General features: G+C 41.9%; 1 protein-coding gene across 1 annotated transcript in view; it reads right to left on the bottom strand.

Moving 5' to 3' along the window:
- Window positions 1-16,743, bottom strand: part of GLDC (glycine decarboxylase) — a 98,393-nt gene that overhangs the window by 13,053 nt on the left and 68,597 nt on the right. Inside the window, exons 16-21 of the mRNA XM_047831420.1 lie at window positions 14,622-14,697; window positions 8,472-8,597; window positions 6,894-7,043; window positions 5,548-5,660; window positions 4,126-4,267; window positions 1,605-1,716 (exon numbers count right to left, since the gene is read on the bottom strand). Of these exons, the coding sequence (XP_047687376.1) occupies window positions 1,605-1,716; window positions 4,126-4,267; window positions 5,548-5,660; window positions 6,894-7,043; window positions 8,472-8,597; window positions 14,622-14,697 (719 nt within the window). The remainder of the gene's footprint in view (window positions 1-1,604; window positions 1,717-4,125; window positions 4,268-5,547; window positions 5,661-6,893; window positions 7,044-8,471; window positions 8,598-14,621; window positions 14,698-16,743) is intronic.

Raw genomic sequence — 16,743 nt, 5'->3', positions numbered from 1 at the left:
GCATCTGCCTTACCATTTTTGTTCCAATTCTTTCAAAGGTGACCAAAGGATTGCTAATTGTTACAGGCAAATATTCTTTTAAGACTCCTATCAGAACACCATTCTGTCTCTCCCTGTTGTGCAATACATTTGTACTGGGGCAGGCATGATGCCAGGGATTGGTGCTCGAGAATGGAAGCAGGCACAGTCTTTACCCTGAAGGAGTTCAAGGTCTGATGGACAGAGCCAGACAATAAACTGAGTGGGAGAAATCCTCAGTAGCAGAGGGAGCCAAGAGGAGGGAGAAGTTCTCTCCACCAGGAAAAAGAAGCTTCAGGGAGGAGGTGTGAGGCCAGAACAGAGGCAGGCAGGACAAGCAGGGGCTTCTCTAGGGAGAGGCATTGTGACAAATGCTGCAGGGTCCTACAGCTGCCTCAAGCAGGGAGTCCTCTCTCACTGGAGTCCCCTATGCTCATCCTGCCTTTTTTTTTTTTTTTTTTAATTTATTTTGAGAGAGAGAGAGAGAGAGAGAGAGAGAGAGGCTGCAGAAGGGGCAGAGAGAGAGGGAGAGAGAGAATCTCCAGCAGGCTCCACACTGTCAGCATGGAAGCCGACACAGGGCTCAAACTCATGAACTGTGAGATCATGACATGAGCTGACATCAACAGTTGGCCGCTTAACCAATTGAGCCATCCAGGTGCCACATCCCTCTTAAGGTAGCCATCTGCTTGCAGGGCTTTGCTCTGGTTTCTCAAAACTCTTTCCTTGAGTTTCACCATTTCCAAGAGTCTGCTCTTAGATTCTGTGCCTAAGCCAAATTTCTGCAAAGCTATCTGGCTCCATCCTCTCCTATCACTTCCAGGATGACTTGGTTCCCCTACTATTATTCTCTCTGCTGTTCCTCTATTATAAGCATAAAAGGCTTACATAGAATTTCACTTCACATTTAATTAATCAGTAACTAAGCCCTATTGATCCTACTTCTAATAGGATCTTCTTCCCTTGCCATTTTTGAAATGAGTTTAACCTTCTCTTAATCCTGTCACTCTGCTACTCAAAAAACCTTTCATGGCTGTCATCAAGGGTAAAGTCAAGAGCCTTCCAAGACTTAAGTTGGCCTCTCCAACTTCACCTTCATCTGCTCTCCTTCCTCCTATTCCATTCAACAACCCCCCAACAAGCTTCTCACCACCCACACAATTCTTTCTTGCTCCAGTATTTCTGTTTACTGGGGTCTGATACTCTCCTTTCCAGGCTCATCTCAAGTGTCTCCTCCCAGAAGGCTCTCCCAACTATTCTGCACTTCCTCTGCCCAGTCTGAACTACTCCACTCTTCTGGAGCCATTCCCATAGCACTTTGTGAGGTTAAGAGTGCATGGTATTTATATATACATCTCCCCATGCTGTGGGCTCCTTGTTGACCTGGGCTGTGTAGGCTACTGCATCACACAGCCTTGCAAATAGTGATACTCCGAACCTGTTCACTCAATTGAAGTTATTTCCAATAACTATGATTTATATATGCAAAGAAACGAAAATTTCCTACCCACCACAGAAAACATTTACTAGGTCAAACCTGGTCAAGAAAAAAACCAAGGTGATAGTAGACTGTGGTTGATACTTGCCTCTTGCACCCCGGAAAAGGACTCTATAGTGTTTTTCTAATCTCTTGGCCATGTAGTTGGCATTTAATATAGCAATTTCTGTGGCCTGTTTAAGGCCTTTGCCTCCCATCATCTGCAACAGAGAAAGAGTCATCAGCCATGGAACAGGTTAACCCAAGGGGCACTAATGAAAGACACACCCAAGTAAATCCCATCCTCAAAGGGAGTCAGCCCAGTGTCAATCCCAACAAAGATGTCTTCCAGTCTTCTCTGATGCTGAAATGATTTTTGGTTTTCTCCTTTGAACGTAACTTTGTATTTCTTATAAAAATAACAAAGTAATAACAAAGTAACAACACGGAACAAAGTAACAGAGGCAAAATTGATTGCTGACTATTATGTTACCTAAAAAGGAAAAAGAAACTTAGACTACACTCATTTGGGAATGTTTTTGTTTGTTTATGCATTTGAGATTATCTTGATAATTGCCAGGAATCTAATGGGATATTGACCAAAATCCTCACTGAATCAATTTGGTATGGTTTGTCTTCCAATTGACCATAGTCAGAGTTATTTATACATTTAACAACTGCCAGGCTTGATCTTACCCTGTTCTGGTGGTTCCTAAGTCCCTGTGATTATACCAGGTGAACATCATCACCAGCAAAGAGCTTAAAATCAAGACTGCATCAATTTTTATTGCCTACATTCTTCCCAGAATACCTCATGTATGATGGGGATTAATATGTATTAAATACATAACTAATATAAAGCAAATGAGAAAGCATCAAATAAAAAATAGAGACACCAAAGTCCAAAGGAAGGAAAGGACACATCTTGCCTGGCTGGAAAAGAAGGGTTCCCAGAGTAAGAGTTAGTACTTGAGTGGAAATCTACAAATGGTAGAATTTGGTGAAGCAAAAAGAATGGGGAAGACACTCCAGCTGAGAAGAATGGCCAAAACCAAGGTGTAGAGGTAAAGGCACATGGTTGTAGTCTGGAGGTTACTATAGAGGTTGGTGGGTTGTGACAACTTCTTGCAAGCCTGGAACCTTTGCCACAAAGAACTTGGATTTGGTTCAGCCAGCCATGTCTCTCCACTCATGCACCAGAATCACCTGGAAGCTTGATGGCCAAAGCCCTACCCAGTCATATGCTGAATTTGATTTTCTCTGGGATTGGGCCTAAGAATGTGTGTTTTGGGATAAATCCCCTAAGAATTCTGTGTAGGCTAGTAAGACTGAGAAGTAGAGGCAAAAGGAAACCATAACATAATTCTGACTCTTCGGTAGAATCTTGCAGTCCTATAGGGAGTGTCCACAATGGGCTGCAGTAGGGAAAGAAGGTAGTTCTAATGCCCAGGTGGCAAGTAACAACAGCATGAAACAAAGAGAGGGGTCAAAGTCAGAGGGGTATTTTTAAATTTACTTTATTTACTTCATTGTTATCTGAGGTTCTGTCTGGTACTCCTGGCATATGGCCAAACCAGCCTGGGGGCATTTACTTTTTAAATGTGGGAAATCATCTCCAACCCAAACACATCCATAATAACCCACGTTTACATGATCTAGGGACCAAAAGGAACCTGGGAATAAGATTCTGTTTGCAAAGAAGCAGACCTTTACTATGATTGTTTTTGTTGTTACTGCCTGTAAAATAACTCAAGTATCATTTTTAAAAGCAGGTTTTAGTCTCCGGGGTACAGAATTGTTGTTTCTGCTTCCCAGAAAGTTTTCATTAAGAATCATAAACGCCACACTGTTAAAGAGTAACAGCCAGCCCCAGAGAGTCATCCAACATGATTTGCATAGCTGAGTGTGAGAGTCTTGTTTCACCCTCCTTTAAGGAGGAAAGGCTGTTCTAATTAGCCACTGAACAAGTGTTCCTGTCCAATGTACAGTCTTAGCCCAGGAGGTAGGTAGGCCAGTTTGAACAAGAGCTGTATAAAATAAACTATGGCCCTAGTGTTTTTTTGGAGAAACACAAAGGAAGGAAAGCTGTTCTCTAACAAAGTTTAATTACCCCAGAGAATTACAGTTCCACAGACTCTAAAGGGCAAAGATCTTAGGGAAACCACCAGATAAGCAAATTTCTGCTACTTTTTCATCTTACCCTCCAGGCTCATAAGAAATCTAAGCCAAAATGAGATTTCTAAAATTTATCCTAGGATTTCAACCTTCTGTAATAATTAGTATGTGCACTGTTTTTCTCTTGCAAGGGGCTATACAAATCCTACAGGAAATCAAATGATGTAACCAGAATATCCATATGACTCATGGAACTTTGTCTGGAAAACATATCTGGCATGTCAGTTTCTCTGATGGTAAACTCACTATGAGAGCTCCAAGGAAGCATAATGAAGAGATGAAATAAATTTTAGCTGATCTTTTTAAGAAGGTTTCTTCCACCCAAGTCAGCAATGTTCACTGAACTCCATCTCAGATCACGGACTTCATTTTTAAGTCAAGAAGAAAGTCTATAGACTTAGTTTCCCACCCACATATCACATCCCCCACCGGCCTAACACAGTCACAGGCCTCACCTTAATGTAAGCCCATGATATGGGCAGGATGGAACTGGAGCCCCATGGGGCTGCGCTGACAGTACCCACAGGCCGGTTATCCTCACATGGCTTTACTGAAATGATCGGATGATTGGGCAGAAAAGGAGCAAGATGCTTCTTCCTGTATTTTTTCAAGCACAAATTCAGAAGATATCAAAAAAATCCAGACCAACCAAACACACAAGTAAGTGCTGGGCCCTCTTGGGAAGCTCTATTCCTAGTAGAGAAACTCAGAGCAGAAGGGATCTGACACCTGCTAAGAGACAGATGTTCAGGAAGTGTTCCATTCTTCTTCCTCCTCACCAGCCATCAGTGTCCCAGCAGCTCACTGGAGAACTGTGGCAGAGGATTTGGCAGATTTCATGTAGGCAGCCATGAAATAGCTTGTGGATTCATGGACTCACCAGGATGTGGAGACCTCCCTGCCCCACACTCTTTCCCAAGGCATCTAAGGGATAGAGGGTACTTCTGAGGAGCCACAGGGCCTACACATCAGAGGCCAGCCTATGAATGCTACTCAGCCGCCTCCCGCATATCTAAGGCACTGAAGTGCCCCCACTTACTATAAATAATAATAATAATAATGATAATAATAAAAATAATAATAAAAAGCAAGAGGGCCAGACTCCCAGCAATCTGAAGACTGGGACCTTTGGTCCATGTTTAGAAAACTTAAGAAACTCAGGAAACGGCTGATCAGCATCATCTTCACAAGATGATTCAATTTCAGTGTAAAAAGTTATCAACAGCTGCAAGATACTCCTTGAGTGCTATTATGATCTCATCCAATTATTCCAGTAACAAGGTTTGTTTCCTGCTTATCTCAGATGTAATCAGAGTTCAGGCTGCAAAGGGTTCAACACCTTATATCCAATTCACTGCTTCCTTTCCCTTCCTTTTTCCCTCTCTCCTTCCCTCTCTTTTCTTTCTTTCTTTCTTTCTTTCTTTCTTTCTTTCTTTCTTTCCTGAGAACACTTAAGTTCTACTCTCCTACAAATTTCAATTATACAATATAGTGTTATCAACTAAATCACCGGGTCAAACATCTACAGCTGAAAGTTTGTACCCTTTACCAACCTCTCCCTACCCATCCCCTGCTCCCCAGCCCCAGGCAAGCACTTTTCTACTATAAGTTCCTTTGGTTGTTGATAATTCACTTTCAATGTAACCAACAGCTGATTTCTTTTTTTAAAAGACAGAAAAAAAAAAAAAAAGAGAGAAAACATCTTGGAAGTCTAAGTTATCACCCCTCTCACTGCTTCTCTCCAGCCCCTAAAGGAGGACTAGATATGACGGTGTCCATGACACTTGAAGACCTCGATGAGAAGAACAGCAAACTTGGGGCCATTCTTTCATTCTCAGTCTCCAAAACCATCCTGAAATGAGCAGCCCGGAACTCACACGCCAATGGGCCCCATGCCAGGGCCACCTCCTCCGTGGGGAATGCAGAAGGTCTTGTGAAGATTTAGGTGTGAGACATCAGACCCAAAATCTCCAGGACGACAGATTCCCACCTACCACAAAGGGAAAAGAGCCAAAAGCAAAAGTCAAGAGCTTGCAAGGATATTCTGGAAAGGCAGCCATGCTATTTGCTGCAGCTTCTCCTCTCAGAGGAAAGGCAGGCAGCACTGTTCACAGAAATGTTCTTAATACCGGAAGAGTTCCACATTCAAAATCTGACATCCCATAAGCAGCCTGGCTTATGGTTTCTGTGGAAACAGAAATTGACCATTTAGCCTAATTTAGATTTCAAAATACGGATTTGAGGAGAGGAAACACCATGAGCAAAAGGGAAATACCTCCTTGCTGCAGAAACAGATGACATTCAGACCAGCAATGCTACTTCCCCCGCATGGTTGGCTTTGAGCATCATGCATTTTGGGTACCCCAATGAAAGAGACTGGAAGGCTACCTGATAGGATGCTGAACCAAGGCGAAGAAAGGAAGGAAGTTTTCCTGAGACCACCCTAATACCAGTCACAACAGGCCTTCCTGCCACTTAGGCATTAGGGCTAATTTTGAACATAAATTAAGTGCCAAACATAAAGAGTGCATTCCTGAACTCTTAGCAATAGACAATCTGTCAACTACACTTACAAAGGGAATCAGAAAGAAGCAAAGAAAAGCAGAAAGAGTTTGAAATGGTAAAGCAAAACAAAACAACAAACAAATAGCAAACAAACAACAAACAAACAACAAACAACCCACAATCACAAAATAATGACAAAGAAGTTATGAAAATTCTGAAACTGAAACTTCTGCTCCAATGAACCCCTACAGCATTTGCAGAGAGGTGCACATTACACCCCACCCCCAACAAACACAGTTAGGATTGGCCCTTCAGGGACAGAACCATTCAGCTATTTTACACTGATGAAATTGAAGCCAGATTAAGGACTTGTCCATTGCCATGGGAGATCAATATCCACCAGTGGCTAGAACATGGGTGTGAATTTCCGTAGGGAGTCAGGTGACCTTCATAGCTGTAGCACCCAAGAGAGATCAAACGCTCTGACATTCAGTTTATTCCATGCTTCCTGTCAACCTTTTTATCTCCCCCAACCTTCCCTATTGCCCCCTTCAAATCTGATCTCAGTGAAATTGTGGTACTTTCCTTGAAGTTGGCAATACAGAAAGTCAACCTCATTTCTGAATTCAGTATCATGTTTTAAGACAATTGTCAAGAAATCAGAGGAAAATAATATTTTTCTGTCACTTTCTTAGGGAGTCCCTCTTCTGTTGCTCACCTGTGCATTCATATTTGCCCCATCTAGATAGACCTGTCCTCCATGTTGGTGGATCAGGTCACACACATCACCAATGTTCTCTTCAAACACCCCATTGGTGGATGGGTATGTAATCATGATTGCTGCCAGGTTCTCCTTGTGTTTATCCACCTATGGGATAGAAAAGGGCAGAGGGAGACAGAAGAGGAACTGTTTATTTGTTGCCCAAACCATTGCTTTTACCTTACAGGATTAGGAAAGGTGATTTTTTTGGTCTTTTCATTCCTAGAATTGTCTCAAACTATGATGACAATAAAATCCATTACTCCTTTCCTAAGTCATTCCAAAGAAACAACAAAATCCCTTCAAACTAAGTCTCCATGATCAAGACCAAAAAACTGTTTGGAAGTTGGGTATTTTGGGCTCAACTCTCCTAGGTTTTCCTTTGGTTTTAGTCATCTCAATAATTACTTCAGATCTTTTTCGTTATGGACATGTCTATTCTCACAGTTAATCTCTCTCTGCTCATCTTGCCATATCCACCCTTATTCCCTTTCCCTCTCATTCTGTTGAAATTAGAATTCCCACAAGGAGTGTTCTGCTCTGATTTAAAAAAAAAAAAAAACTCCCTCATGTTTCCTTTTCACAGAACGCAAACATATAAAAGGCATATTCCTGGGGTTTTTTTCGGCCAGTGACTCAGAGCAAGCTCATATGGAAATAAAAAAAAAAAAAAAAATTAAAGGTCATATCCTATATTGGGGAAACTTAGTAATTACAAGCACTGCCCCAGAATATCTGTGGGTAAAAACTTTGTGGGGTGCTGAATAGGTGGGGATGGTTGGGAGAGACTAACAGTGCTATTTTCAGCTTCCTTTGAAGGCAGTTACATGAAGTTCTCTGTCTCCATGCCTAATAACCTTGACAAAATCACATTGCTATTCAACTGATTTCCTTCCCTCTTAAGATGCAGCCTCCAGTCCACCAGTGGAAAGCAGATACAGTTGCTAGGCAACCTCTTCCTGGAGGTTGGGAGGTTGGGAGTGAGGGGTTGGTGTTGCAGAAAGGAGTGGAATGCCGCCCCAAATTCAGCAGGTAATGGCTGGGACAGTCACACACATTTATAAAATCTACATGTATGTTTTAATTCCCAACACAAAGATTGAGAACAACTGTGACTGCCTGTTTGGTTATTAATAGGGGAAGAAGGGGGAAGGTGGGCAGAAGGAGACAGGCAGGCCCTACAAGGAGTAGCCTTACTATGACCATGAATAATTCATTCAGTTTCTTACATATGCACGAATTAAGAGAATAGGATTTCAGTTTAAAGGACCTTGTCCCTGACTGGTGAAGGAAGAGGTAAAGTAGACTATGTTCGGTTTAATTCTGGACCAAAAATGTGACTGTTGCTTTTTATTTTTCTTACAGAGACAGGTTTTCTGATTTTATGCCATTTTCCCGAGACCCATTCAGGAAAAACTGCAGTCTTTTAATTAGAATGCAAAGAAAGACAATGTTGCTATAAACTATCCAGTCCCTTCTTCCCACCACCTCTTCTCAACCCAGACCTCTTCCATCTGTTTAGCGGAAGACTAGTACCATGGCCTTGAGGTGAGCTGTGTCGATATTCCCATATTTATCCACCTCCACAGGCTGAATCTTCATGCCTGCCATGTGGGCACTAGCAGGATTGGTCCCATGTGCTGATTTTGGAATGAGGCAAACCTTAGGAATGGAATGAAAGGAAGGAAGCAGAAAAAATCATCACCAAGCTATTCATGAGAGAAAAGTCCTACAACATGCTTGGAGCACAGATTAAATAGGTGCCACATGCTTTATTTAAACTGACCATAACATCTGAAATCTGCTATAATTTCATTATTACTGTATTGTAAAACAATGCCCAAAAGGGCAGGTTCCGTTTGAATCCACAAATACCGCTCTTTAAATATTCCTATAGGGACACCTGGGTGGCTAAGTCAGTTAAGCATCTTACTTCGGCTCAGGTCATGATCTCACAGTTTGTAGGCTCAAGCCCCACATCAGGCTCTGTGCTGATAGCTCAGAGCCTGAAGCCTGCTTCAGATTGTGTTCCCCTCTCTCTCTGCCTCTCCACCATTTGCACTCTGTCTCTCAAAAATGAATAAACGATGAATAAACAATTTTTAAAGATTCCTATAATATTAATCAGTATTGTCCTCCCTTATCTCAGCACACCAAAACACAGGTCAGTGCTTATTCTGACCTTGTCTCAGTTATATGTAGAAAGTATCTTATAAGAACATGAGATTAGAAGTTATACTCTAGGACCCAACTGCCCACATCACAGCTTCAGTTCTCTGCTTCACTTTGCTGAGATCCAGGAGAGATGATAACAGTAGACATAATTCCAAGGTCTTCCTATGCCGACACACCAATTATGGCACCATTTACTGGATGCTTAATTCTGTGCAATGAATTGCCATGAGAATCATACAGCAAGCATGAAAACCAATCAATACCTGTCCTGGGCACATTGACAATGCTGGTAAATGTATAAACAGGTGCCATAGAAACTCAGAATAAGGGGGGTATTGTTTCAAGTGGAAGAGGTCAAGGGAGGGTGATTCAAGAGCTAGAGCCTAAGCTAACATTTAAAGATAAGTTGAATTCTTACAGAAGGTGGAGGGTGGGTACAATTTTAGAATTCCCAGATTTAAATCATTTTCATTTCCTCCTACAAATCATGTGAACACAAGTGAACACACGTGCTCTGATAGATCTGATGATGCTGCACTGCAGGAAACTGCATCACAAGAGGTTTTACCAAAAGAAAGCAATAAGGAGAAACAATGATCACCCTGAAAATAATCCTCCTTTTTTTTTTTTTTTTAAGTCCCAGAACTAATATTGCAACCCCTTGAAGAGAAATGGATGGGCATTACAGAAATGGCCTTATGGAGAGAAAACTTTGCTCTGCAGGTATTTCCTCAAAAACAGCAAAGGTGTCTACTTCAGAAAAGCACAGGAGTACACAAAGACAACTGTTTGCCAGAGGCAAAGTGTTACTCTTCTGTTGACAGAAGGTTTGTGTCTCTTTTGAACAGTTATTTGTCTCATGCTGGTTATACAGTGTTGTATTCAAATCCTTTTTCTTGTTTGAATGCTCCCCTATTTTATTGAGTTCAATTTCTCAGAACCAAAGCTAGAGACACTTGTCCTTTCCCATAAGGTATTTTTATTTTACCAAAGGATTTTTGGATAAAAGGATCCCTTCTGGGGAGAACATTGATCACAAAAGAAAAGGCAAACATTAAAAGTGAATACAGTCAACCATACTTAAGCGTAAAAGAAAGTTTTAAATTTTTTAAATGTTTATTTATTTTTGAGAGAGACAAAGTGCAAGCAGGGAAGAGCAGAAATAGAAGGAAACACAGAATCTGAAACAGGCTCCAGGCTCTGAGCTAGCTGTCAGCACAGAGCCCGATGTGGGGCTTGAATCCACAGACCACAAGCTGAAGTTGGACGCTTAACCGACTGAGCCACCAGGCACCCCTCAAATAAAAAATAAATAAATAAAAATAAAAAAATAATGAATATAAAACATTGGCTAAAGGCCTAAATTAAGAATTCATACCAGGGAAGTTCTGCTGAAATAAATATATTCAAGGTAAAAATGTCAAACCATCCTATGGTACGCTGAGTACCCCTTCAAATGCCCATGTTCTAATTCTCAGAATCAATGGATGTATCCTTATGGCAAAAGGGACTTTGAAAATGCGATTAACTTCAGGCTCATGAGATGAAAAATTAAGGATTTTGAAATCTGTCTGGATTATCAGTGGACCCTAAACACATTCCCCAGTACTCTCAGCAGAGGGAGGCAGGTGGAGGTTTGACAACAAAGTAAGTAGAAAATATGATGAATGGGGGCGCCTGGGTGGCCAGTCAGTTAAGCATCAGACTTTAGCTCAGGTCATAATCTCGTGGTTCATGGATTCGAGCCCCACATCAGGCTTTCTGCTGGATCCTCTGTCTCCACCCTGCCTGCCCCTTCCCAACTTGCATGCACGTGCACACACACTCTCTTTCTCTCTCTCTCTCAAAAATAAACATTTAAAAAATACTTTTAAAAACGACAGGAAATTTGAAGGATGAACAAGAGGATGGAGTGATGGCAAGAAGGGGCCCCAAGCTAAGGAATGCAGGAGGCATCCAGAGAGGCAAAGAAACATTTTCTCTCATGGATCCTCCCAAAGGAGACTGCCTTACCAATACCTTGACTTTAGCCAAGGGAAACCAATTTCAGACTTCTGGACTCCATAACTGAGAAGATAAATTTTTGTTTTTTCAAGCCATTAAGTTTGTAAGAATTTGTTACAGCAGCCACAGAAAACTAATACATATCCTGATATAAGGAGCAGCAGAAAAAGTCTCAGCGGTTTTGTCAGTGACTCATTTATATGTTGCTATTATACAGTTCTGTTTTTCTATGTAAAATTAGGAAACTTTAGTATTTTTTTTCTGTAATTTTATTTAATGTTGGTTTTGCCTCACTTTAATATTGTGCGGTCACAAGGGAATTGATGTGATGCTTTAGTTTATATAAAACAAATCCTCTTTGGAGCATTGATGCCCATTTAGATGGATGCTGTTTTTCTAACTCCCCAATGTACCTGGTATAAACCCAACCCATAACTCATTCTCCAACACTTGCTGAATGAGTGAAGGATTAAGAAGGAGTACTCATTTGTGAGGGAAAATCAAATTCTTACCACTAAGAAAATCTAAAAACCAAATGCCACTACTTTGTCTCAGGCAGTTAGGAAGAGAAAAATACTCCCATATACATTTTGGGGGATGTTTTTTGGTATTTTCTGTGGGGTCAATGTTTTCTGTTGTATAAAAACCACATCTCTGCTCAGCAAATCTAAGTTAATATTGGACTAACAAATTGAGTTGTTAATTACAAAGGGTTTAAGACAATCCCTGGTGTTTGTTAAACAAATTTATAGTCCCCCAAATTAAACTGGTAAATCAAGAACTTGGTTGTTGCATTTTAGGAACCTCTGAAATTTAACCCAAGAGCAAATGTGAAAAATAATTGCCAAAAAACAGCTTGAAATAAGAGAACCATCAGGGACTTGGGTGGTTCTGTAGCATACAATTTCCCCACACTCCTTTTCAAAAAAGAAGGATGTATTTTACTGGATTCCATTAGGGTCTATTGTGCAGGAACAGCTGTCTGAGACTCTCCTGATATGGAAAAATCCTCCCTGATTATTTGAGTAATAAGTCATTTTCTTCTCTAACTGAAAATGTCAGCTTTAATTAAAATCTTTAATCTAGAAAGGATGCCAACATTTCCAAACTTAAGAGTTCTGTATTTCTACAAGCTCAGGGACTGGGTGGCCTTCCCTGTCTCTCCCACCCTCGGCCCTTCCCCAGCTTCAGTGGCTAGCTTCCTGCAGTCCTTCAGAATGAAAAAATGACACTGTGGTTATAGCAGTGTGGACAATGGTCAGACAAGAAACATCACACGCAGGGGGACAGACAGAGAAGAGAGGACTGGAAAACACAAAGAGAATGAAAAGGAACCATAAAGGATCTGTCAGTCACAGAAGAACTCTGTCCAGGCCCAATCAAAAGTTCTTTCATCCTTTCTGCTTGACCTTTCTGGTTTGGTCCCCCACTCCTGGACATTCACAGATACTTCCTGATGTCAGAGTGGAGACCTGGAAACAATAAGGGGTGGGGAGCATCACAGATTTGATGGAACCTGGATTTTAGCATGACCACTACAACGCAGATCTCAAAAATCTCTTTATAAAGCAGGGGCAGGAGGAGGATGAGGAAAAGGAGGCAACATGGAGGTGGTCACACAGAACGAATGGATCCCTTCCCAGGATCCCCAGACACCCAGTGGTTACAAAGTATAACAAGGAGTTCCAGTGGCTACCTTAATACATGGAAGCCACAGAGGAAGAACAGAAGGGGGAACTTTTTTTTTTAATTTTTTTTTCAACGTTTATTTATTTTTGGGACAGAGAGAGACAGAGCATGAACTGGGAGGGGCAGAGAGAGAGAGAGAGAGACACAGAATCGGAAACAGGCTCCAGGCTCTGAGCCATCAGCCCAGAGCCTGACGCGGGGCTCGAACTCACGGACCGTGAGATCGTGACCTGGCTGAAGTCGGACGCTTAACCGACTGCGCCACCCAGGCGCCCCCAGAAGGGGGAACTTTTAATGTCAGTCACCTGCCATTCTTTCCCTGGACAACATGAGCTTCAATGTTTCCTTTCTGATGCTATGACAGTGCTGAGACTCTGAGGTCCAAAGAATGATTCTAGTTCTAAACTAACATTTCCTTAGAAACTTAAAGAATTCAAAACCACTAGGAAACCCAACTTGGAGTGTCAGGGACTGTGTCTATCTGATTTATCACTTAATCTAACTCAGGACTGGCACACACCGTGCCTTGTATGTAACCAGGATTGAATAATTATTCAATTAATGATGTCCTCTTTTTCAAAGATTTTTGAAAACTAGTTCTACTCCCCAACTAGGACAAAGGCCTGAGAAAACATACCTGTGAAATCAGGATGGATAAACAGGAGGAGAAAGAAAATTCTTTTTTCCCTCTGTTTTTGAAAGTGAAGTATAACAGCTTTCAGATTCTCCATTGCAAAATACCGGCAACTAGCCACAAATAATCTTCTAGTTTTAATATACCCAGAAATGGACTGAGATAGGGCCACCAGCTTCTGCACTCCCACTAACTTGGGCAACCAGAACTAGCCTGGCACCCTTTTCTAAGTCTCCTGGGATGGGCAGTCACTTTTATCCTGCTCCCGACCCCTACCCACTGCTCCCTCTAAGAACTCCACCTCCACAACTCAGTGGAAGTTCTCACTCAGTGTTGGTCAACACCAAAATGAAGACCTCAGAAACAGGCTCATTCGCCACACTCTGAAGCCTATGTCAGATCAACTACTAGAGGCACTGCTACCTGGAGATTAGTGGAGTCCAGTCAAGCCCATTAGCACCTGTGGGTCCCTAAACAGGCTCCACAAGCAGTTTGGACCCTGGAGACTAGACTCCCATATTGAAAGCAAAAACTGAAGCAGAACCATGAACTCTGCTCCACCATCTTCTTTTGCTGCTTAGAGATGACAATCCTCAATAGGGAATTTACTTATTCAATAAATATTTTATAAAAAAAAATTTTTTTTTAGTAATCTCTATAGCCAACGTGGGGCTCAAACTCATGATCCTGAGATAAAGAGTTGCGTGCTCTACTGACTGAGCCAGCCAGGTGCCCCTCAATAAACATTTTTTGAGCATACATATGATCAGAACTGTGTCTAGTCACAGTAGGGGTTACAGAAGAATTAAAGGCAAGTCCCTACCCTTTGTCCAGGTGTAGGGCCAGGACTACACAAGGGAGAAGAGACCTGGAAGGGTAACATTCCTGCCCCTTCCATCCTTTGCAACCTGTGGAAAGCAGTTCCATGGCCAACTGGCTGACTTTTACAGACTGGGCTTGAACAAAAACCTTTATTTTCAAATGTTTTCCCTCAAAATGGTCTGTGGAAGTGTCTCCGGGGCAAGGATCGTAATGGCCAGTTCAGGGAAATCTGTTTCTTGATTATATGTTCCCTAGCTGCTTCCAAGAAGGCTTAGAAGGAGTGCACCACAAAAGAAAAGGGACTCTGAGAGCTGGACCCACTGCCCCCTGATGGTGGGCAAGCACCACCTGCTCATACTTACTGTCCTGTGTCCCTCTCCTTTCCCCTCGAGGTAAGCTCGGATAGTGGCCAACCCAGCATATTCCCCCTGGGCTCCGCTGCAAAGACAAGAAGAGAAGGGTCAGGGCTTTGGGCCTCTTTGCTTTCATTGACTCATTCACTATTCACTGGGCAGGGACTGCATGTTCTCCATTTGACAAAAAGGCACTACCAGACACCATGGAAAGCTCACCTAGGATCTCTGCACAACCTAAAAGCTCTTGAATGACCACAGAATGGCACTCAGTCCGTGTACTAAAGCTCATCTACTCCTACTCAGAAATGGGCCTTTCAAACCTTGCTCAGTACCATGTATCTACGAATTCTATTACAGAAAATTTCAAAAATCACACAAAAATAGTAGAATATAAGGAGCTGCCATATACGTATTATCCAGGTTTAACAATTCTTGGGTATGGTCAATCTTTTTCCAACCATATCCCACACTAACCCCCTCACTCTGAACTAGATTATTTTTATTAGGTGGGCTCCACACCCAACAGGGGGCTTGAACTCACAGCCCAGAGATCAAGAGTTGCATGCTCTACCTACTGAGCCAACTAGACACCTCCTGAACTAGATTGTTTTGAAGCAAAACTCAAGTATCACATCATTTTATCAATTCAAATGTCAGTGTGTATCTTTCAAGGAGAACAATTTTTTTTAATTTTTTTTTTCAACGTTTATTTTTGGGACAGAGAGAGACAGAGCATGAATGGGGGAGGGGCAGAGAGAGAGGGAGAAACAGAATCGGAAACAGTCTCCAGGCTCTGAGCCATCAGCCCAGAGCCTGACGCGGGGCTGGAACTCACGGACCGCGAGATCGTGACCTGGCTGAAGTCGGACGCTTAACCGACTGCGCCACCCAGGCGCCCCAAGGAGAACAATTTTTAATAACATTAATTACAATTATTACACCTAAAACCAAAATTTGTCCATACCACATATATAATCAGTGATGATATTACCCCAAAGGAACTATGTCCTTTGAGTGTGGCAATAGTCCTTTATTCTTAGGTGAGCTTTGCCACGCCCCCATGCATGTGGCAGCTAGAAGCTGTCCATACCCAACTAGGCAGTCCTTGAAGGCAACAATTTAAGAGCACACTTAATAACAGTCCAGTGAGCAATACTGAGTCAATCATAAACTGTTACTTAATGTTCTCAGTAGTCTTTGCAGAAGGAAAGGGAAGTGAGTTTTTAAATCCCATTCAAAGTGGTTATTTCCTCTATTTTGCAAAATTACACCATCCCTTAATCCTGTAGAAGACCCAGTGGTTTGGGTGTTCATCCTTTCTAATCATCCCATAATACTGAGATAACACTCTACAAGTTGTAAGAATAAGGTAAATTTCTAAATTTAAAAAACTTCTAAAAGCTAGGGGTGATGGGTGGCTCATTGGGTTAAGCGTCCAACTTTGACTCAGGTCATGATCTTGCAGTTTGTGAGTTCGAGCCCCACGATGTGCTCTGTGCTGACAGGTCAGAGCCTGGAGCCTGCTTCATATTCTGTATCTCCCTCTCTCTCTGCCACTACCCCACTCACGCTCTGTCTCTCAAAAATGAATGAACATTAAAAAAAATTTTTTTAAACCAAAAGATAAAATTTGGAGCACTATTTTTATTTTGGTTTTTTTTGTTTGTTTGTTTCCTTGTTTGTTTTATTTTGAGAGAACACCAGGACAAAACCAGTTGGATTTGAAATGTTTTCAAATTACTGTGGGGACACTGATGGTCTGGTGTTAGGAAACAGCAGAATTGAGGACTTAGGTCAGGAGAGATAACAGGGAAGTATCTGGGGCTGATAGCCTGGCTGGAGAAAGAGAAAGTGGTGACTTGCAAAGCAATAGGATAGGGTAGATTAGCTAAGTAATAGTAATAGTAAGTATAAATTGCTCCATTAATTAAACACTTCCTACTTAACAGGCACTCTGCACAGAGTACAGAGAAATGGTAGCCCTTGTTGTGGGGGTTGCCACTAAAGCATTTTACATCATCTTATTTAGTCCTTATTTAATCCTCCCAATACCCCCATATGATAGGTCCATCACCCCCGTTATGTACATGAAGAAACTGAGGTTAAAGTGTTACATGCCCACATGGCC

Source organism: Prionailurus viverrinus, chromosome D4 (genome assembly GCF_022837055.1).
Source record: "Prionailurus viverrinus isolate Anna chromosome D4, UM_Priviv_1.0, whole genome shotgun sequence".
Taxonomy (NCBI): domain Eukaryota; kingdom Metazoa; phylum Chordata; class Mammalia; order Carnivora; family Felidae; genus Prionailurus; species Prionailurus viverrinus.
This window is presented reverse-complemented; position numbering and strand designations above follow the sequence as displayed.